This window comes from Aquarana catesbeiana, linkage group LG02 (genome assembly GCF_042186555.1).
Source record: "Aquarana catesbeiana isolate 2022-GZ linkage group LG02, ASM4218655v1, whole genome shotgun sequence".
Lineage (NCBI taxonomy): Eukaryota > Metazoa > Chordata > Amphibia > Anura > Ranidae > Aquarana > Aquarana catesbeiana.
In genome coordinates this window covers 99278756-99300662 of record NC_133325.1, presented here as the reverse complement: position 1 = coordinate 99300662, position 21907 = coordinate 99278756, and the positions used below count along the sequence as shown (strand labels likewise).

Below are 21907 nucleotides of genomic sequence, written 5' to 3'. Positions count from 1 at the left end.
GGATGCAGTTAACATTGCAAGGATTTTAACAAACTTTGTTGTAGATTCCTACCTTTTGTTATTCTGAAGAAATAGCTGTTTGTTTGTGGCCATGTGCACAGTGAATCTGTATGGGAGTGGTTTTATAATCACCAGTCAGCTGCTGCACCTGCAGGGCTATAATGAAGAAAGTGGCGGGGCCTGCATCCTTTAAGGCCTGGTTCACACCTATGCATTTTTTAGTGCATTTTCAGTTTTGCAGAAGCACACTACAGTCCATTTACCATGGTTTTCTTTGGGTTACATTCACACCTATGCATTTTTTAGTGCATTTTCAGTTTTGCAGAAGCACACTACAGTCCATTTACCATGGTTTTCTTTGGGTTACGTTCACATCTATGCAGTCCTGGTTCACACCTATGCATTTTTTAGTGCATTAACCAATGCAGGCCTGGTTGACACCTATGCATTTTTTAGTGCGTTTTCAGTTTTGCAGAAACACACTACAGTCCAATTACCATGGTTTTCTTTGGGTTACATTCACATCTATGCAGTTCATGGAAAGGGCCAGGGACTTTTTTCTGGTTTTTGGTTCCATGGACTTTAATGGACCAAAAATGAGTATTGAAAAATGCAAAATGCACCTGGAATATGCAAACTGCAACCTGCATAGGTGTGATCCAGGCCTTAGACATGATTTCCTTTAGGGAGTATATCACCAAAAATGACATTTTTGTTGCAGGGGATGCCTGAAATCTGACTTGTATCTTAGAGCAAAATCAGGGAAAATCAGTGAGCCAATCATACAAGCAGGAAATGACAACTCTGGGGGGTTTTATTTACATCATCTGTGTGCAGAACGCCTCCAGGTAGCCATATTGCATTGTATTTTACATAAAATTACAGCGCTGCAAATTGAAAAGGAAAGGTAATTTTTAATAACAATCATTTACAATATGACTTGTATCACAATTGTATACGCTATAATATTTTTTTTTGTTTGCTAATTTTTTTCCCCTGGAAGTGGAGTTACCCTTTAATGCAAACACAAACAGCAGCTAAAATTTGGAGGAGAACTTAACTTCCATGAGGCTATTATTGATACCCCTGCCTCGTTGGGGTGCCTGCATCGTTGGGGTGGGAATTGAGCAGTAATCTTCCCAACAGCAATAAATGCCTGACAGAGGAGCCAACCTGCTCCACTCTGCCAGAAACTGCTAAAAAAAATTATGTTGGAGTTGGCCTTTGAAGCAATATTTTCATGAAGCTGGATCACAGCATTGTAAAGCCTTCTGAGACAACGCAGTAGACATTTTTACTTTCTATATTCCGCAGTGGTGACTGCTCCATAAAGGGCACAGGGGTGCCGCCCCCCGTCCATGCGTCCAGCCCCCAGATCAACATGCAGGGCACCGGACGCATGGATTCCAATGGAAGAGGTGTGTGTTTTTTTTTTTTTAAGCACATGATTAGAGCCAAGGAAAGAACAAGCATAGCTTGATGCATTCTCTGATTTACATCACACTATAGAAGCCAGATGTTAGTAAGGTGGCATGTATTGGAGGTCCAGTGAAGAGGGAGTCTATCCATGTACATACTCATGTTTTGGTCCATTTAGACCCATTTTTCTTCTTACTTGACATGTTGTATTTTATTCTAGAGAGGGGACAATGTATCCAAGGTTCTGGTGTTCACAGAGGAAGGATACTTTAAGGAATCCTGGAATACTAACACACTTGAGATGCCCCATGGTATTTTTGCAGCAATTAATCCGAATGAGCAATCTATATGGATAACGGATGTTGGTCATGGTAATATCATTTATTGGAACTGATTCATTAAATGAATAAAGCTGTTGCAAATATAAATTGCAGTTTCCTATAGGTGCCTGGACATGCCTACAACAGCCTGCTGTTACAGATACCTCCTGGACCTCTCACATTCCTATTGGCCCTTTACTATAATAAGCTGCGTTAGTGGCCAGTAGGAATGTCCAGGAGACCTACATATTGTAAAGCTGGCCACACACTTTACAATCCCTTTATTCAATCAATAAAGCTGGCCAAACACTGCAGTCTGATTGCGCAGTCTCAATAGAAACAGCTATGTAATGTGAGAGCCTACCTGAATAAAAACCCAATTGAACCTTCAGTTTAAATGAATTAAATACATTTTGAGTGTTTCAAAACAAAAGGTATTTATTATCTCACAATTCCTTTTACTTCTAAAGCAGTCACAGCCTGAGTAGAAAAGCCTCTCCCCTGGCATTAGTTTCAGAGTGGGACCCTTGCTCTATGTGGGGAAACAGTGTTCTCTCTGCAGAGGTCTGACACTCCCCTTACTGAGTCAGACCTTTAGCTCTACAATCAGCAAAGCTCAAGCTCTCTGCTGATTGAAAACATTTCAAAAAGAAACAGATTTGTAGGACTTTGCACACTGGGTGTTATGATGCTCCTGGAATGTATTTAGCAAATTTAAAATGGAACTTTAATTTGGTTTGGTATGGATTTTTAATTAGACCCTCACATTGCACAGCTATTGATGAATTTAAAGGAGATCATACAAAGATCAAAGAGTCAGGTTGGTATGTGCAGCTTTAGATGTTTTTATGTTTCTACCATTCTACCTAAATACATTTCAATCTGTTTGTTCAGTCTGTACAGACTAATTGATTTCCAAACCATCACATCTCTTCCATGTACAGACAATTTAATGATGCTGGTCTGCTACTTCCTATTCTCTGTAGTCTCTATTTACAAGTTCTGCTTAGGTATGTGAGTTTTGCACAGTTGTACATAAACAGAATGGGGACACATTTAAAGCTTAAAGGGATTATAAACGATCACATTGTAAAACAACCCATTCAGTTTAAAATAGAAATGAAAGGCAAAACATTTTTGTTTAGATATAAAAAAATGGAAAAAAGGGTATATATATATATATATATATCTTATAAGTGATCACATTCCCTCTGTTCTCAGCTGCATAAGAGCTGGGGGGAGGAGGAGAAGCAGCAGCACACTGAGCTTCCCAGTGGATGGCTCTCCTGCTTAGTGTGCTCAGTTTTTAATAGGAAAGCAGAGGGACTGGCAGAAACACCAGGGATTTCACACAAAGGAAGCAATACAAAGAGAACAGGATACTTTCTCATACAAGTACACGGTACAGCAGCCACATATCAGGAATATGAAGTGTTGGGGTAAAAAACGCTTTAAATATAGTCAGTTTTTTTTTTTTTTTCTTTTAAATTGGCACAAGGGATGTTACCTGCAGTCAGTGCGAGGTGGCCCTCATGCTGCTGGCTGAGGTTTTAGTTAAAACCTTCATTCCTCTGATTTTTCCCCACAGCCATAATCTTCCAGTGCTGCGGGGGTGAATGAGCCGAGGAATCTGTGATATGCATTCATCTATTCTAGAGTGCTGACTATGTCCGCCCACCTTCTCCATTCATAGAAGCTGTACTATTGCTTCCATGAATAAAAAGCGATCTATGAGTGCTGGATGTGGACCTTTCATTTATCTAACCATCTTCTATTTATAGATCGCTTTTCATTTATGGAAGCATACAGCCTCTATAAATGGAGGATAGGGGTGGTAAGGGCAGATGTAGTCGGATCTCTTGACGAGTGCCGCACCGGAAGATAGCCATTGTGGGGGGGTAAGGGGGGTCAGAAGATCTGATCCTGTTTGTGAATTCCAGACGGATGGAAACACTATCCTCCCTACCTGGAGGATGGGATTGGATGAAAATGGACAGGCAGTCCATCTTCATCCGATCTCCCATAGAGGAGAGCGGGACTCTGACAGGTCTGTCTAAGCACAGTGAGTGGAGATGGACCTATCATCCACCTGCTCAGCGGGGATCAGTGGAGCGATCCCCCGCTGAGCAAAAAGGAGTCCGTCGGGCGGAAAGCCTGTGTGAAAGGACCCTTATAAATTCTTCAGTGAAAGACTAGATTGCACAGAAAATGATCATCAAAACAGGCATTTGCTGCCTTAATTGGCCTTATTATGTGTATGTATAAAGGTGAGTTAGGGACCTTAGATTGTAAGCTCCTTGAGGGCAGGGACTGATGTGAATGTACAATATATAAGTAAAACACTGCATAAATTGACGGGTCTATATAAGTACCTGTATTAATAAAATAAATAAACAATAAATATAGTTAATACCTGGTATCTGGACGAGGCGAGATCACCAGGAAGTTTGGCCTCCCTCCTCCTGCCCCCACCGCCGGGCCATTCAGAAAGTGCAGCATGCTTCGCACATGTGCAGTAGGGAACCGACTGTGAAGCCGCAAGATTTCCCTTAGATGCAATGTGGTGGCAGCAGCACCCGAAAGCCGATGGAAAAAACGGCTGGGGTGAAGGCACCGCGGGATCCCTGGACAGGTAAGTGTCCTAATATTAAAAGTCAGCAGCTACAGTATTTTTTTTCTGAAGGAGCCTGGATCTCCGCTTTAAAGAAGAATTCCAAGTATGGCATTTTATAGGTAGTCATATTGGTTCAGCTTGGACAAACATAACTACAGTACGTATACGCCATACAAATGCATTCTTTGATTGGACGGGATGGAGAGGCAGGATGGTGATGTCACGCTTTGTACCTCATTCAATTAGAGATTGCTTTTAAGAGGCAAACATCCCTCCATCACAAGCAAAATCGTCCCTAGCAAAAACTTCTCCCTCATAGCAAATATCCCCCACCCCCACCTCCAGTACAAATGTCTGCCATTAGAATTTAATTCTCACACTAAGCAAACATTCCTGCCAATAGAAAACCCTTTCTTTCCTCAGGCAACTCCGCAAAAGCAAAAATCTCCCCATTCAAGCAAAACTACACTCCAAAAAAAGAAAAGCAAGACTCTCCTCCCAAAGAAAAACCCCACCTTCCCTCAGTTAACCCAATCCCTGCAAAAATCACCTCCTAGCAAAAATGTTCCCCTCTCAACCCCAGGCAAGGAAAACCCTCTCCTCCCTCAAGCAGAATCTTCTCCCAGTAGAACCCCCTCAAAAACAAACCCTCCCCCCCAAGAATCACTCTCCCCCTCTAAAAAAAAAAAAAATTCCACCCCAGATCAACCAAGAACTAATTCTCCCTCTCAACCCCAAGCAAAAATCCTGCCCCAGCAAAAATCCCCCATAAGAAACTCCGCACCAAAACACCTCCCTCCCCCTCCCTAAAACAAATATCTCCCCAAAAACAAGCCCCCATTTCTAAAGCAACTCTCCACAGCAAATATATCTCCCTCAAGGAATACCAGTGAAGGTTCCTACCTATGTAGCAAACTTCCCTTTACTCAAGCAAAATCCCTTTCCCTTAACCATCCACCCCCATAAACTTCCCCACAGTAAGCCCAGTGGTGTATTTTGGTTTTGTGCTGCCCTAAAAACGCCCCCCCCATCTAAATGTGTCCCACCCCAGCTGCTTTAAAATTGTGCACGCCCGTGCAATGACCACAAACGATGTAAATTTTACTATCCATAGGCAACGCTTTAAAAGCCTTTACAGGTTGCCATGATCTGATATTCGCGATCCGCGATACCCCATGTGTGGGACGATCGCTGTTTGCATGCGCGCGTTCGCCTTTCCATGGGAGGACAGGGAGCACTTTGCTTTTTTTTATTTTGTGCATTTATTATTTTTTTTCCCCCAAAAAGTAAACTTATCCTTTTAACAGTCCAGTCACAGGGTGGACAGGGGACCTGTAAGTGAAAGCGAAACTGCAGCAAAGATTAGGTTTCCATGCCAGGCAAAGCTGAGCTGTGTAAATCTCAGAACTGAGCAGAAATACAAATCCTGCGATAGGTAAAACTGTTACCATGTATGTATTTTTGTATATCGTTTACCAGTTTGGCTGGAGTTCAGCTTTAAGAAAGTCTTTGCAATGTAAATATATTAGTTTTGTGAATGAATAATACTGTATTCTCTTTTAATTGTCCCTTTGAACTTTCTACAGGACAGTATGGGCATACAATAAAACAGTATTCACTGTCTGGAAAGCTCCTTAAAGTCCTTGGTACCCTAGGCAAAGCAGGGTCAAGTCTGAGTCCACTCCAGTTTGATCAACCTGCAGATATTTTCGTTAAAACAAACGGAGATGTGTATATAGTGGATGGTGATGGCGGGCTTAACAATAGACTTCTTATGCTTACCAAAGGTACAGATTATTACTTGTCTTTATTACACTTTTCATGATTACATGCCAGCATAGACAAATGTTTGACCTTACCAAAGCCAAACAGGTCACAGTTCTTTTAGTAAAGGCCAACATTCTAAATGGGTTGGTTTGGCTCTAGTGTATCACTCAAAGGTTTCTTATAGCTCTAGGAGACTGGACTGATAGCATTTACCCACCATTGTGCCCAGCTCTGCCCCCTGATACATCATAACAAAAACAGAACAGGCTTTATGTACTATAAAGCTTGCCATATATGACTAGAATTTCAGCCGACTCGGACAAAATGCACAATGTTGATGGCCTTGCAAGCACCACCCGGATCAACAAATCCAATGAGATGCAGTCATTGTTCAGGTATTCAGGCTGCCGCCGGACAGTTGCTGTCCATACAATAGCATGCAGTGGAGATTCCTCCATCCACACTGTACACTGTATATTGTGGATGGGCGGATCGATGGAATTGAGTGAATCGAATGGTGTGTGACTACCTTAATCCAGCTGCAAGTGTAATACCCCTCAAAATGGCTTTGGCAGGTAGGTGGCGCTTGGAACAGAGGTGCAGAGATCACACAAGCTGGAATCCCTGAATAGTATAAGAAGTCTGTGAGTAAGCCTCTGTTTCCACTACTGCGAGTTGTTGTGTGACTTGACACATGTGAAGTCGCATGACAAGTCAAAACCCATGAATTTCAATGGTCCCCGTTCTAATTGGTGCGACTCAAGTCGCAGAGACTCCAGAAAAGGTTTTTGCACTACTTTGTTCCGACATTGGTGCGACTTGTTCTCACATGGTTTTCACCAGTCGCATGACATCGCAATCAGGAATCGCATAGTAAAGTCGCAGTGTAAATCACGCGACTTTGGGGACGCAATAGTGGAAACAGCCTAATGCAGCTTTCTCACATCTGTTTTCTTTCTCGAAACATCACAGGACACAGAGCCACAGTAATTACTGATGGGTTATATATAGGGTATCACTGGTGATAGGGTGTGCCAGTGTCCAATCAGAAAGTTCAACCCCCTATATAATCCCTCCCCTTGCAGGGATACCTCAGTTTTTTACGCCAGTGTCTTAGGTGATGGACGTGTATAGATGTCCTGTGCTGAGCTCCAAGGGGAAGATCCTATATCCTATACTGGGGCAAGCCACGCAGACCGGATCCATTCAAAGTGTCCTTTCGTGGCCGAATTGGATGGTACCCGGGCCTCGTGTCCGAAGAAACAAGGTTTTACCTATAACGCTTCTCTTTTTAGAGAGCTGGACCCCGCATATTAGAAAATGGTTTTTCTAGCCTAATTTCTAGCCGGGTGCTTTACAGGCCCAGAACTATGGATCTCCCTATTCGTAGGGGGCCCCAGTTTCTGACGGTTTTTTCAAACGGAGCCCACCGTGAGAGGTGAAGATTGGGTCTGTATAACAGAACCCTGCGGCTGGATAAGGTAAGAGGAGATTCCACCGAATTTTTTAATTCTAGTAGGTTTTCTCCTTTAAGGTAAATGCATGCTATGCCTATTGTGACCACCGGGGGCTGCCAAGAGCACATACCATCTCATGCTGATGTCGGTCTCAGTGTTCTCACGCTGCACAGCGTCTCCGGCCGGCTCCAGGTAGGATGGGATGTGGGGATTTCTCCTTCATGAATGTTCCACCCAGGCTAGGGGGAGGCCACAGGTGTATGAAAGGCGGTTGTGCACCGCCGCCGCCGCCATTGCCGTTACAGGTACAGGTCCATCACTACCGGCCTCTCTCCTCCCCCCCCCCCTCCCCCAGCCTTCCTCCGTATTGTTTCCGGAGGGTCGGCCAGCGCGGGAAGCGCTCGTTTTTTCGAAATTCGAGGGAGGGGGGGCGGTAGAGGGGGGGGGGGGGGCGTCAGCACAGGTGCTTAGACGCCCACTCAGGCCAGCTGCAGGCTATTTAAAGCACTCTGTACAGATGCACACAGCCTTTGGAGGGACACAGAGCTGACGGTCGCATGTAAGGTGGGACACAGGCATTCTCCTAGGCAGCATTTACTAAGGTAACACCAGACTGGGCATTTGGTAGCAGGGCTTTTAGCCGGACTACATCGCTCAGCAGTCAATGTTCATTTTGTGATACCTCCACCTTGTTGCTTTGCCATATTGGTAGAAGAGGTTCAAACACCCCAAGAACCAGAGACTCTAATGGATCTCGGTCGGGTTCTGAGGACCCCCTTTCTGCAGCATCCCCCCCCGAGGGGCCAGGGACGGCTAGCCAGAGGGAGCCATTGGGGTCAGGGGCTATACTTGCCTCCAGCACTTCAGCCCCTATATACATTACACAGGAGGTTTTTTCCTCAACCATTAGTGGTTTAGAGGAGAGATTAATGGCCGTGATTACATCTTCACTCAGTGGAAGAAAACGCACTAGGCCTTCCTCTGTTTCCCAAGACCATCTCAACACTGTACCTACAGATTAGAAACAGTAGTTCAAATGCTACTGCACAGAAGGCAAAAATGGAATGGGAAAAAGACATAGGCCCCATAGGGGAAGAAGACTGGGATGAAATAATGGAAGGGACCAGATTGACATACCCTAAGCTTTCAGACAGACTGACACAAATATACATTATACATAAAGCATACTTGACTACTCTTAAAAAGGCAAAATTTCTCCGTAGTACGACCCGTCATGCCTTTTGTGTCACGCAGCACCAGGTACGTTTTTCCATCTCATATGGAGCTCCCCAAACATACAGACATATTGGAAGCAGATTGTCCGATTCTTACATGATAACATGGGATCCCCGGTGGTATCGGAGCCCAAACTATGTCTTTTGGGACTTCTGCCAGATCTAGAAATCGACAAATACCATGCTACATTTCTAAGGGAAACTTTGTTTATGGCACGTAAAGGCATAGCTAAGGTATAGATGCAGGCTCAGCCTCCCTCCATACGCCAATGGAAAAGGGATGTTAATGATGCACTGCCATTTAAAAAGTTAGTCTATGCCAATAGAAAATGTGCACATAAGTACTCAAAGGTGTGGGATAGATGGTTGGAGGATGGAGAAATGTGCTTAAAACTCCCTAATGCCTCGCAGACAGACCTACTTAGTGATCAACTAGGGACACTCATATGAGTACAGACAAAAAGGCTGCGCACCCCACAAGATGCATAAAAACTAGTACGGAAACCCCCTAAACGGAGCTTTAAAGCAGCCAATAAATGCAAAGTGGATGGTCAAAAAAAGTAATAATTTTATTAGTACAAAAAGTAGTATAAAACAGATGGGTTCTGACCTACAGAGTCAATGCCCGTAATTGGGAACAGTGAACAATACAATGTATTTGGGACAACAAGATCATAAGTGTTAAAATGCTGACGCATTTCGACCCTCACTGGGTCTTCTTCAGAGGATGGTTGTCAGCTGTGGGGATGTAAACATATATCAAACACTACATAAAACTCAACAGTAATAGACCTATGTGTATACAACACACCAAATACATTGTATTGTTCACTGTTCCCAATTACGGGCATTGTCCCTTGTAATGTTAACATTGTATTCCAGTTCATGTCCTGACTCTGTAGGTCAGAACCCATCTGTTTTATACTACTTTTTGTACTAATAAAATTATTACTTTTTTGACCATCCACTTTGCATTTATTGGCTGCTATAAAGCCCCGTTTAGGGGGTTTTCGTACTAGTTTTAGACAGACCTACTTAGATAAAAATAAAAGATGACTGTTCTAATGAAAGTCTAAAATAGGTAAATTTCAAGTAAAAATGTATTGGTAGTGGAACGATATGAAGTCTCTTATATACTGGCTGTGTTCACCATCATAACCTTGTACCTTAACATGTTTGTACGAATCTCACACAAAATGCCTGTAAAAATGTAATGTTTATTATTTCGCATAAGTAACTACATTGTAAAATGTTTTTTCCAATTAAAAAAAAAAAAGAACCCTCTTCTTCTTTGAGGTCACTAAAGCCTCCTCAAACAGCACATGCTTTTCCTGTTCATAATTTACTTGAAAAGCTCATTTATTCTGAGTGGGATCACCCAGACAAACGTTTTTTTTCCGCCAAAAAAGTTTTCAACACTTTTTCCGATGGAAGAAAAGTTTATTAGAATGTGGGGAATACCGGCCATTGATGCCGCCATTTCCTCCGTAAATAATAGTCTGACTTGTCCTGTAGACAATGCTCAGATGCTCAGGGATCCTGTAGATAAAAAGATGGAATCCCTTCTGAAGGATGTTTTTTCCTTGGCAGGTTCAGTGGCTCAACCTGCAGTTTGCAGCGATTGGAGTCTGTCAATACTTAAGAGACCATGTTAAGGAGGTTATCAAAGTATTACCTGAACAGCAGGCCCAGGGGTTGGCTAACCTTCCTGCGGCCTTATGTTACGTTGTTGACGCCATCAGAGATTCTATCATGCAAACCTCTCGTCTTTCACTGGGGTTGGTGCATATACGTAGAATCCTATGGTTGAAAAATTGGTCAGCCGAAGCACCATGTAAGAAGCTGCTGGCTGGGTTTCCGTTTCGTGGTGCAAGGTTGTTTGGAGAAGACTTGGATGACTATATCAAGAAAATCTCTGGTGGGAAAAGTACTCTCTTACCTGTCAAGAAGAAGAGTAAGCGTCCCTCTTTCAAACAGACTCTTTCCCCAGTGCCAGGGGCTTCAGCCTCCAGGCAGTCTCGATGGCCTCCTCCGTCTGAGTTCAGAAACACGAGTCAACCCCAGGAACAAAAGAAGTCCTGGGGGAAGAAGCCTACTAGGCAAAACACTAAGACCTCTTCATGAAGGGGCGCCCCCACTCGCTCGAGTGGGGGGAAGACTGCGACAGTTCTCAGAGCTCTGGCAGGAGGACTTCCAGGACAGATGGGTAATCTCCACAGTAACCTTAGGGTACAAGCTGGAGTTTCAGAACCTTTTTACGGTCCAAAAACCAAATGGGGATGTCAGACCCATTCTGGATTTAAGGGATCTGAACCGATTCCTAAGGATTCAGTCCTTCCGCATGGAATCAATTCGGACAGTAGTCTCCACCCTGCAGGGAGGAGAATTTCTGGCATTGATAGACATCAGAGATGCATATCTGCATGTGCCCATTTTTCCTGCTCATCAGAAGTTTCTGCGCTTCGGGATAGGAGGGCGCCATTTCCAGTTTGTGGCTCTGCCTTTTGGGATAGCCACTGCACCTCGAGTGTTCACAAAGGTCTTGGCCCCTCCTCTGGCCAGGTTAAGGGCTCAGGGTATAGCTGTCATAGCATACCTAGACGACCTGCTACTGATAGACCGGTCGGTAGCCTCCTTGAACGGGAACTTGAGAACCACAGTCAAGTATCTGGAACACCTAGGTTGGATCCTCAACCTAGAAAAATCTTTCCTAAAACCAGTAAGAAGACTGGAGTATTTAGGTCTGATTATAGATACAAGCCAGGAGAAAGTTTTTCTACCTCAGACAAAGATCAATGCTTTAAGGGAGGTGATTCTGGCAGTCAGGACCAAGAAGGGTCCTTCTGTCCGCCTTTGTATGAGGCTGCTAGGGAAGATGGTGTCTTCATTCGAAGCAGTTCCTTATGCTCAGTTTCATTCAAGACTGCTGCAACACAGTATTTTGTCAGCCTGGAACAAGAAGGTTCAGGCATTAGACTTTCCGATGCACCTGTCTCATGCGGTGCATCAGAGCCTCAATTGGTGGCTCATTCCCGAAAACCTGCAGAAGGGGAAATCCTTTCTGCCGATTACCTGGACGGTGGTAACAACAGATGCCAGTCTGTCAGGTTGGGGAGCAGTTCTGGAACAGTCTGCGGTTCAGGGGGTATGGTCCAAGACAGAGAGGACCTTACCCATCAACATTCTGGAAATCCGTGCGGTATGTCTAGCCCTAAAGGCCTGGGCTATCAGGCTACAAGGTTGCCCGGTCAGCATCAAGTCCGACAATGCCACAGCAGTGGCCTATGTCAATCATCAGGGAGGCACCAGGAGCCGAGCTGCTCAAAAAGAGGTGAACCAGATCTTAGTCTGGGCAGAGAAGCATGTACCATTCATATCGGCAGTTTTCATTCCAGGGATAGAGAACTGGCAGGCGGACTATTTAAGTCGCCAGAAGTTACTTCTAGGGGAATGGTCTCTACATCCCGACGTCTTTTCGAACATATGCCAAAGATGGGGGGTCCCAGATGTAGATCTCTTTGCATCCCGATTCAACAAAAAGATGGACAGATTTGTGGCAAGGACGAGGGTTCCTCTTGCATGTGGGACGGATGCGTTGGTGATTCCGTGGCATCGGTTCTCACTGATTTATGCATTCCCGCCTATTCTGCTACTGCCGCGACTTCTTCGCAGGATCAGGCAGGAAAGGAAGTCAGTACTTCTGGTGGCCCCCGCTTGGCCCAGAAGGACGTGGTATGTGGAAATGGTAAGGATGACGGTGGGTTCCCCGTGGACACTACCGGTACGCCCAGACCTGTTATCTCAAGGTCCAGTGTTCCATCCTGCCTTACAAACGCTAAATTTGAGGGTTTGGCTGTTGAGACCCACGTTCTGAAGAGTCGTGGGCTTTCAGGTTCTGTGATATCTACCTTAATCAATGCAAGGAAGCCAGCTTCCAGAATGATTTATCATAGAGTCTGGAAAGCTTATGTATCCTGGTGTGAATCCAGGGGTTGGCATCCCAGAAAATATGTGATAGGTAGAATTCTTGATTTTCTACAATTGGGTTTAGAGATGAAGCTGGCCTTGAGTACCATCAAGGGCCAGGTCTCGGCCTTATCAGTATTATTATAACGGCTACTTGCTTCACATTCTTTGGCCTCAAACTTTATGCAGGGGGTGACGCGTCTTAATCCTCCGGTTAGGGCGCCCCTAAACCCCTGGGACCTGAACTTGGTTCTGGCTGTGTTACAGAAACAGCCTTTTGAACCAATAAGTCAGATTCCTTTGGTCTTGTTGCCAAGGAAATTAATTTTTCTGGTAGCCATTTCTTCTGCTAGAAGAGTATCAGAATTAGCAGCCCTTTTCCTGTAAAGAGCCTTATTTGATTGTACACAAGGATAGAGTGGTACTGCGCCCTCATCCTAGTTTTTTTTACCAAAGGTGGTTTCTGATTTTCATTTAAACCAGGACATTGTTCTGCCTTCCTTTTTTTCCAGATCCCTGTTCTCCGGAAGAGAGATCACTACATTCGTTGGATGTAGTAAGAGCAGTCAAGGCCTATCTCGAGGCAACTGCTCAGATTTGCAAAACGGATGTTTTGTTCATGCTGCCAGAGGGTCCCAATAAAGGACAGGCAGCGTCAAAAGCTACCATTTCTAAATGGATTCAACAGTTGATTATTCAGGCTTACGGGTTGAAACAGAAGATTCCTCCGTTTCAGATCAGGGCACATTCCACAAGGGCTATTGGTGCTTCTTGGGCAGTGCATCACCGGGCCTCTATGGCTCAGATCTGCAAGGCCGTAACCTGGTCTTCAGTCCATACATTCACCAGATTCTATCAGGTGGATGTGAAAAGGCATGAGGGCGTAGTGTGCTGCAGGCAGCGGTACGAGGTCCTCAGGTCTGATTACACCCTACTTGGTCGTAGTCCTCCCCCCCCCCCCCTCAGATAGCATTGCTCTGGGACATCCCATCAGTAACTACTGAGGCTCTGTGTCCCGTGATGTTCGAGAAAGAAAATAGGATTTTTTAAGACAGCTTACCTGTAAAATCCTTTTCTTTCGATGGACATCACGGGACACAGAGGTCCCACCCCTCTTCTAATACACTATATTGCTTGGCTACAAAACTGAGGTATCCCTGCAAGGGGAGGGATTATATAGGGGGTTGAACTTTCTGATAGGGTGTGCCAGTGTCCAATCACCAGTGATACCCTATATAACCCATCAGTAATTACTGTGGCTCTGTGTCCCGTGATGTCCATCGAAAGAAAAGGATTTTACAGGTAAGCTGTCTTAAAAAATCCTATTTTTCTTGTTAGTACAGAAAGATTGATATTTCATACTTTTTGTTTCTGCCACCTGCCTAGAATCTGCTCTCTATTTTTTAACTGATGTATTTTTTTACTTTAGATTTCAATGTTGAATGGATTTTGGGAGGTAATGGAACAAAGCCTGGTGAATTCTATATTCCTCATTGTGTCGCAGTGGATGAATTTGGACGTGTAAGGCTACTTTGATTATTGTGACACCAGAACTATATTACTATTAAAGAGCCTCTGAAAAAAATCCCCCCCCTCCCCAAAAAAAAACCTACAAGACAAAGGCATAATGAGCTAGTATGCATCGCATACTAGCTCATTATGAAATGATTACCTTAAAACGAAGCTATTGCAGCGGGCCCCGCACACCGCTATCATGGCCGGCATCTTTACTGGAGCTTCTTCCAGGTTCGCGGGCACCGGCCATCACAGCGCAGGAGCTGCCATTCACGGCACAGGCTCGGAAGGAACGGCACCCATGGGCAGTGATGTCACTGGCTGCATGCACTGGAAATCTCTCCTAAGCTGTACATGTTTAGGAGATATTTTCAATACCTATAGGTAAGCCTTATTATAGGCCTACCTATAGGTCAAGGTTTGCTGAGGAAGTTTACTTCCTCTTCAATCTGTAGAGCTATTACTATTCACCAGTGGCGGCTGCTGCTCATTTTTTTTTTGAGCAGCAATCAAACCTGGCTCCTTTCCTGTCCCGCAGTGCTTTGCGCCCCGAGCCCACCCTTTTTAATGCCAAATTAGAGCCTCAGGCTTTAATCGTGCTTCAAAAAAAAAAAAAACCCCCATTGAAATCCATGCGTCTGGTGCCCTGAATGGAGATTAGGGGCCGGGCGCATGCATTGGGGGGGCAGCGCCCCTTATGAGCGGCTGCCACTGCTATTCACTGCACTAGTATATATAGGCACATTTTACCTTTACCAAAAAACTGCCTATGCAGACAGGGGATGTCTGTAGCTAAAATTACAATTTATGCAGGTTTGATTAAAGTTGAAATGCCCTTGTGATAAGTGTAGGCCATTTACGTATCACATGAAGCCTGACTGGAAAACTCCCAGGACATTTCTAAGAGGCCCAGCTGTTACTGTTCACCTTCACCATCACAGGGGTGAGTTTTCTCTGATTCAAACCCCCTCACATGCGTTTTCTCTGCTTCCTTAATGCAGTGGACAAGAGCTCAGCATTTAAGAGCTCAGCCGGAGGTGAACAGTAACAGCTAAGCCTCGTCCTGGGAATTCTCCAGTCAGCCCTTATGAGGTACGTAAATGGCCTACACCTACAGCAAGGGCATTATTCAACTTTAGTCAAAGTGGCACAGTTTGTTTTTATCTACAGATACCCCTTATGTACACAGGCAGTGTTTAGGTAAAGGTGAACTAACCCTTTAAAGGCTAAGTTCACTTAAAAAAAAATAATAAATGCACATCATATCCTTTAATGAGAATAATAGAATACGGCATTGCTGGGAGTCCACAACAGACTCCTGATGTTAGTTTATAGATACCTTTAATTACCGGTCATACAGCTGCATGCAAATTAGTAAAATGTATGGCCGGGTTCACACTATGTGTGGCTGCGGGGCACAGCAGGGGGTCCAGTGCGTCCCTGTTCACCATTTTAGGTTGGAAGTAGGTCCAAATTTTTGCCTGAATTTGGACCTGAAATGGAGCCGAAGACGCACAGGACTCTTCTGCAGTGCGCTCTGCGGCTGCCCCGGAGTTGTGTCAACCAGCTCCATTGAGAGCTGATCACACTCTCCTGTCATGCGAATTGGATGCGGGGAAACCCACATTCAATTAAAATCAGTGTGAACCCAGCCTTATAGCATCTGGGTGGTTTGCATGCAAGCAAATATAGTCACCAATTAATCTATTGTAACCATTTATTCTTTAAACAGATGAAAAAGTACCCCCATGTGCTATAGGTAGCAGGGTAGGAAAGTGGTAAGCGCGGTTCTCTTGCAGCATTGAGGTCCTGTTTTCAGTTCCCAGCAGGGACACTATCTACATAGGGTTTGTATATTCTATGTGTGTTTGCAGGAGGTGCAGTTTGCTCATGCATTCCAAAAAAACACATGGAGCTAGGTTACACTAGCAATGCTCTCTGAAGAGCAGCTCGTGTTCCGATCACTCTTCAGAGAGCATTTAAAACACTTCCTCACTGCCTGTTTTAACCCTTCAGCACTGTGCTTTGCATGTGGTTGGCGGGGCAACCACATTTGGTTGAATCGGTTGTGTTCAGTGAGCGGCACTGCCCCCTGAACGCAGCAACGGGAATAATTCTTGACACAATGCAAAGCATCGCTGCCAACACGCGTGTACTCCCCCAATGCTGCCTCATGTTTTTACCTCCCCCAACCTAAGTGTAAAAGTGGTCATAAGTAAATTATTTGGCTTTTGTGTAAATAAGTGCTTATCAGTGTTTTATTTCCCAGACGGAACTGTCCTGATGAAAGATTGTTGTCTGATCATCTACAGGTTTGGGTTGCAGATCGGGGCAATAAAAGGATACAGGTGTTTGATAGCGTCACTGGGGAATGGATTGGAACCTGGGACACCTGTTTCTCCGAAGACGGGCCCTACTCAGTCAGGTATAATTGGACAATTTATTTAAAATATGTGAGATCTAAAGTGGGTATTGTCAGCTGTTCAGTAATAAGTTCTGTCATGTTGTAAAACATTCATTGCTGCAAAAGATTTATATTTTACCATTTGTGGTGCATAAACACAAACTGCCATCTGTTATCAGGAATAATGGCTCAATAGAACAAGTAATCCTTATGGTGGTTCTGGAAACATTGTTTCTGAGTTTAAAAATATGGCACAAAGTTTCTTGGACATTCAAAGTCATTCAGAGGAACAAACTAAACTCCCCGCATCATTATAATGTTGGAAGTGGCATATGTCACATTCACTAAGCGGATAGATGTGTTTCAGGTCTGTCTGCACCACCTAAGCCAGTTTGGATAGCAGAATGGAATAGAAACTAGCACAGGTCTGCGCCTAATTAACAGAGGGAATGCGGAAGTTTTCCATATAGAAAACTGCCACAGATATCCACCAGGTGCGACCTTGTCATATGGGATGTGAGCTGTCTACAGAAGAGAGTTCACACCCCTCACACTGCTCATGCAGTGATTACACTACACAAGCAGAGCTGGCAGAGTTAACAAGCCTCCTCCTCCCTCCTGCTCTGCGCTGAGCGAGGGGAGGGCACAAGCAGAAAGATCAGAGCATGCAGCTTCAGCTTTCCTTTCTCTGTGAAGAGAAAAAAATGGGCGCACCAGCCATGTAGACAGCAAGGCCTGTGTCGTTGTATCACCTGTCTGGTCATCCATTTGTGCGCAGGAGTTATTTCTTTTTCTCTGTGCTTTGTGCTCTATCTGTCACAGCCACAGAACAGAGAATTGATCGCTCCCAATTAACAAAAGGGGCTAGTTCCCCTTTCTTAATTATAAGCAGCATTTTCTTCATTTTTATACTTAGGTTTAGGTTTATGTTAAAAGAAGAACTCAATTTTTCCAGACACTTTACATAGGTCATTTGGGCCAAACTGGCCCAAACGAACTACACTATATTACCAAAAATATTGGGACACCTGCCTTTACACGCACATGAACTTTAATGGCATCCCAATCTTAGTCCACAGGGTTCAATATTGAGCTGGCCCACCCTTTGCAGCTATAACAGCTTCAACTCTTCTGGGAAGGCTGTCCACAAGGTTTAGGAGTGTGTCTATGGGAATGTTTGATCATTCTTTCTGAGGCGCATTGGTGAGGTCAGGCACTGATGTGGACGAGAAGGCCTGGCTCGCAGTCTCCGCTCTAATTCATCCCAAAGGCATTCTGTTGGGTTGAGGTCAGGACTCTGTGCAGGCCAATAATGTTTCTCCACCCCAAACCCACTCATCCATGTCTTTATGGACCTTGCTTTGTGCACTGGTGCGCAGTCATGTTGGAACAGGAAGGGGCCGTCCCCAAACTGTTCCCACAAAGTTGGGAGCATTAAATTGTCCCAAATGTCTTGGTATATTGACGCCTTAAGAGTTCCCCTCCCTGGAACTAAGGGGCTAACCCCAACCCCTGAAAAACAACCCCACATCATAATCCCCCGTCCACCTAATTATTTGGACGAGTACTCAAAGCAAGGTCCATAAAGACATGGATGAGCAAGTTTGGGGTGGAGGAACTTGACTGGCCTGCACAGAGTGCTGACCTCAACCCAATAGAACACCTTTGGGATGAATTAGAGTGGAGACTGTGAGCCAGGCCTTCTTGTCCAATATCAATGCCCAAACATTCCCATAGACACACTCCTAAACCTTGTACACAGCCTTCCCGGAAGAGTTGAAGCTGTTATAGCTGCAAACGGTGGGCCAACTCAATATTGAACCCTACGGACTAAGACTGGCATTAAATTGTATGTGTAAAGGCAGGCGTCCCAATACTTTTGGTAATATAGTGTATGTTCCTCACTAACCAGTGAGGCCACTGGATGTGCGGTATAAACTGTATGTAGCTGCGGCTACATAAAGCTAACTGTGTTCCCGTCTCATACCCGGAACACAGAAGAGTGCAGCGCAGCAGGCGCTCATCCGCTCAGAGCAAGCAATGTATTCTAGCAATGAATACAAAGCTTTCACTGAGGTTGTGACATCATCAGCCCGCCTCTCTTGACTCAGCCAATCAGAGGAAGCTTTGTATTCATTGCTAGAATACATTGCTTTCTCTGAGCGGATGAGCGCCCGCTGGGCTGCACTCTTCTGTGTTCCGGGTATGAGACAGGAAGTCTTGGCTCGCACCCAGAACACTGTATGCTGTATGTAGCCACGGCTACATACAGCTTGGCCCAAATGAACTTAAAGTGTGTGGAAAAATTGAGTTATTCTTTAATTTACACTCAGTGAGTTCTGCTGAGCTACACAAAACCCTGTTTTCTATAATGCCAAAGGAATAAGCATATTTCTGTACGCCAGCCAGAAACTCCTTTAATTATCCCGACTACACTAAACTGAAAGCCAGATCAGATTGGTTATTATTTAGAAAGTATGATGTATTTACAGTGAGCATGCTTTTTATGTTATTATTGCAGTATTTACCCTATATTCATTTTACAAGTTTGTACTCCCATATTTTTCTTTTTGCAATAAATATTACAGAAAATAGTTTTCTAGTACTCACTATAATTTAGTTTCCCTAGCTCTCCCACACATCAGTATAATTATGGGGTCAGGGGAAGGAGCTGACCGATGCATATGCTGACATGAGATGAGCCAGGAATATGGAAAATTGTTTTCTAGAACTTAACGTAGTTTTCTTTTCTCAGCTTTGCTTTATGGCAGCAAACATATAGGTTAGCACCAACCCCTGACCCCATAGGTATGTTGACACAAAGTCAGCCAGAAAATAAGTTTGTACATTAGCCACTATAAGGAGCTCTGTATTTCACTGTAATCACGCCTTTCTGTTTAAAGTTATTCTAAAGCCAAAACTTTTTTTGTCATTTTAGATTGGAAAATGGCCTAAAAACCCTCATCAAGTTTTTTTTTTTTTTTTTGCGCATTCTTTTTTCAATATTTTACAATAGTCTGGACAAATACAGAGAGTTAAATATACGTGCTAATTGAGGGTTTCTTCCTCAGTGTCAATGAGTGGTACAGCTATGTATAGATAGGGTTTTAAGTACCCCTCCAATAAGCACAAAATACATTGATTATATTTAAAAAGTATACAAATGTTTATTTTATCCACTAAAACATTTTTCTTTTGTGTGTCTATACATTGATACCCTCAATCCTTCTCCACCTGATGGATACAATCCATAGTGGTTATAGATGAGACAGGAAAAGAGGTTGACGCGTTTCGTGGAGTCACCGCTTCCTCACCTCCTATCTCACATATAGATGCAAAAGGACAAAGTATATTCTGAAAGCAAAAACACATGCCAATTCCCTGTACAGCAAGAGATACATATAATTTTAATGCAAAAAGCATACACATAGTATACATAATGTTATCATATATTAACTAACCCCAGAACTAAGAGAGAGGGGAAGGGAAAAGAAAGGTCACTGTAGTAGAAATGCCTACTGTAGTGATTTTCATCTTCTACAGGGGTTCCCGCAGGTATGGCACCTACATAATTAAGTTGGTCCACACTGGCTAAATGTAATTATAGAGTACATGCCATACCTAAACCTCAGCTTTAACAAATACAGTTTTGCTAAACTAATAGCTTCCTGATGTTATTTCTTCTGTTGTTGTTGCAGGATAACAGCGGACAGGAAGTATATAGTCGTGGCCCAGCTGAACATAAGCCGCCTGCTGTTTTTGTTCTTCCCACCTATAGGACAGATTGGACAATGCCAAGTGGTCAGCACTATCCAGATGGCTGACGGCGTTCGGCCTCATCTTCTAGATGTCAGTCTAACGACTGGTTCAGTTTATGTGGCGGAACTTGGTGCTCAGCAAGTACAACGATATGTATATGTGTGAAAGAGCAATGGGCTAAGCCTGGAGCGGATTTGTATTTTTTTGCCGTAAAGGCCTACGTTGTTTTGGGGCACTGCAATCAAACTCTGGGGAAATGTCAACGGTGTGAGTTTTGTCCCACACATTCTCCAACGTGATCAAGCAAGCATAGAATTTCAAAGAAAAGTCTTAAATGAAGCTTGTGCTTTGATGAAAAGCCTAATTGTAATAATTTAGACTTTGTTCCAGAGACAAACTAAGGTTGTAATCCATTTTTCCTGCCAGCTGTCCAGTTCACCTCTCTGGTGCAGGCCTTCTCCATGGACCCTTCAATCGGCTGAACAATGCATATTTCAAGCAGCTTAGCATGGATAAACAAAGATAAGAACTGACACCAAGATTAAAACAGACTAATGTCAGGCTATATGCATTTGATTTCTTTTCTTAAAGCCCAACTTTGGGCACAAGAACAAAATGACCCTCACACAGCTGGAGTTAATTGCTCATCAAGTCTTGGGACATAGGAATAAGGAGTAATACTTTTTTTTACACCTCACTCCTATAGGGTTCCTATATCCAGGCAACAGCTCCCACAAAGGTTCCTCTCTAGGCCGCGATCACATGTCAGACTCCTCCACATGCAATGCAGGGCTAATAGTCATGCATTGTATGCTTAGGGACCACCCACAGCCCATAGGTTCAGGGAGGAAAGGACCGTGCTGGAGCATTGTTTACAGTAAGTTCTAAATCTTCAGCAACCCCCACATCTAATGAGCATTTAACCCTTGCAGCGCAGGGAGCCCCCACTGCAAGGGGTGCTTTTTCTCCGTGCGGGAAATGGGATTTTGATTGGGAGCTATGGCAGTACCTGCACACTGGAGGTTACAGTATCGCTTTCTGTAGATCAGGATATGTTTCTTATTGTTGAAAGCAAGGGGTTACTTTTTGATTAAATTGCATTGTTTGTAATTGCTTTCATAACATCTAGATTTCATGAAAGTAATATACTTTGTATAAAATAAAATAAAAATGCCTTGATGAAATAATCGTTTTACTAGAGCTGCACGATTCTGGTTAAAGTGAGAATCACGATTTTTTTGCTTAGAGGATAGATCACGATTCTCTCACGATTCTCGCGGCGTAACATCATCTTTCACATTAAAACAAAAAAAATTGCGCTAACTTTACTGTTTCTTTTTATTTATTTATTGAAGTGTATTTTTTCCCAAAAATTGCATTTGAAAGACCGCTGGGCAAATACAGTGTGACATAAAATATTGCAGCAATTGCCATTTTATTCCCTAGGGTCT

The 21907-nt window shown here is 43.8% G+C and overlaps 1 protein-coding gene across 1 annotated transcript in view; it reads left to right on the top strand.

The window, feature by feature from the left end:
- The window catches only part of NHLRC3 (NHL repeat containing 3), a 28792-nt gene extending 7149 nt beyond the window's left edge, over nt 1-21643 (top strand). Inside the window, exons 4-8 of the mRNA XM_073613278.1 lie at nt 1640-1790; nt 5940-6140; nt 14208-14299; nt 16606-16718; nt 20396-21643. Of these exons, the coding sequence (XP_073469379.1) occupies nt 1640-1790; nt 5940-6140; nt 14208-14299; nt 16606-16718; nt 20396-20621 (783 nt within the window). The 3' untranslated portion in view covers nt 20622-21643. The remainder of the gene's footprint in view (nt 1-1639; nt 1791-5939; nt 6141-14207; nt 14300-16605; nt 16719-20395) is intronic.
- The last annotated feature ends 264 nt before the right edge of the window (nt 21644-21907 follow it).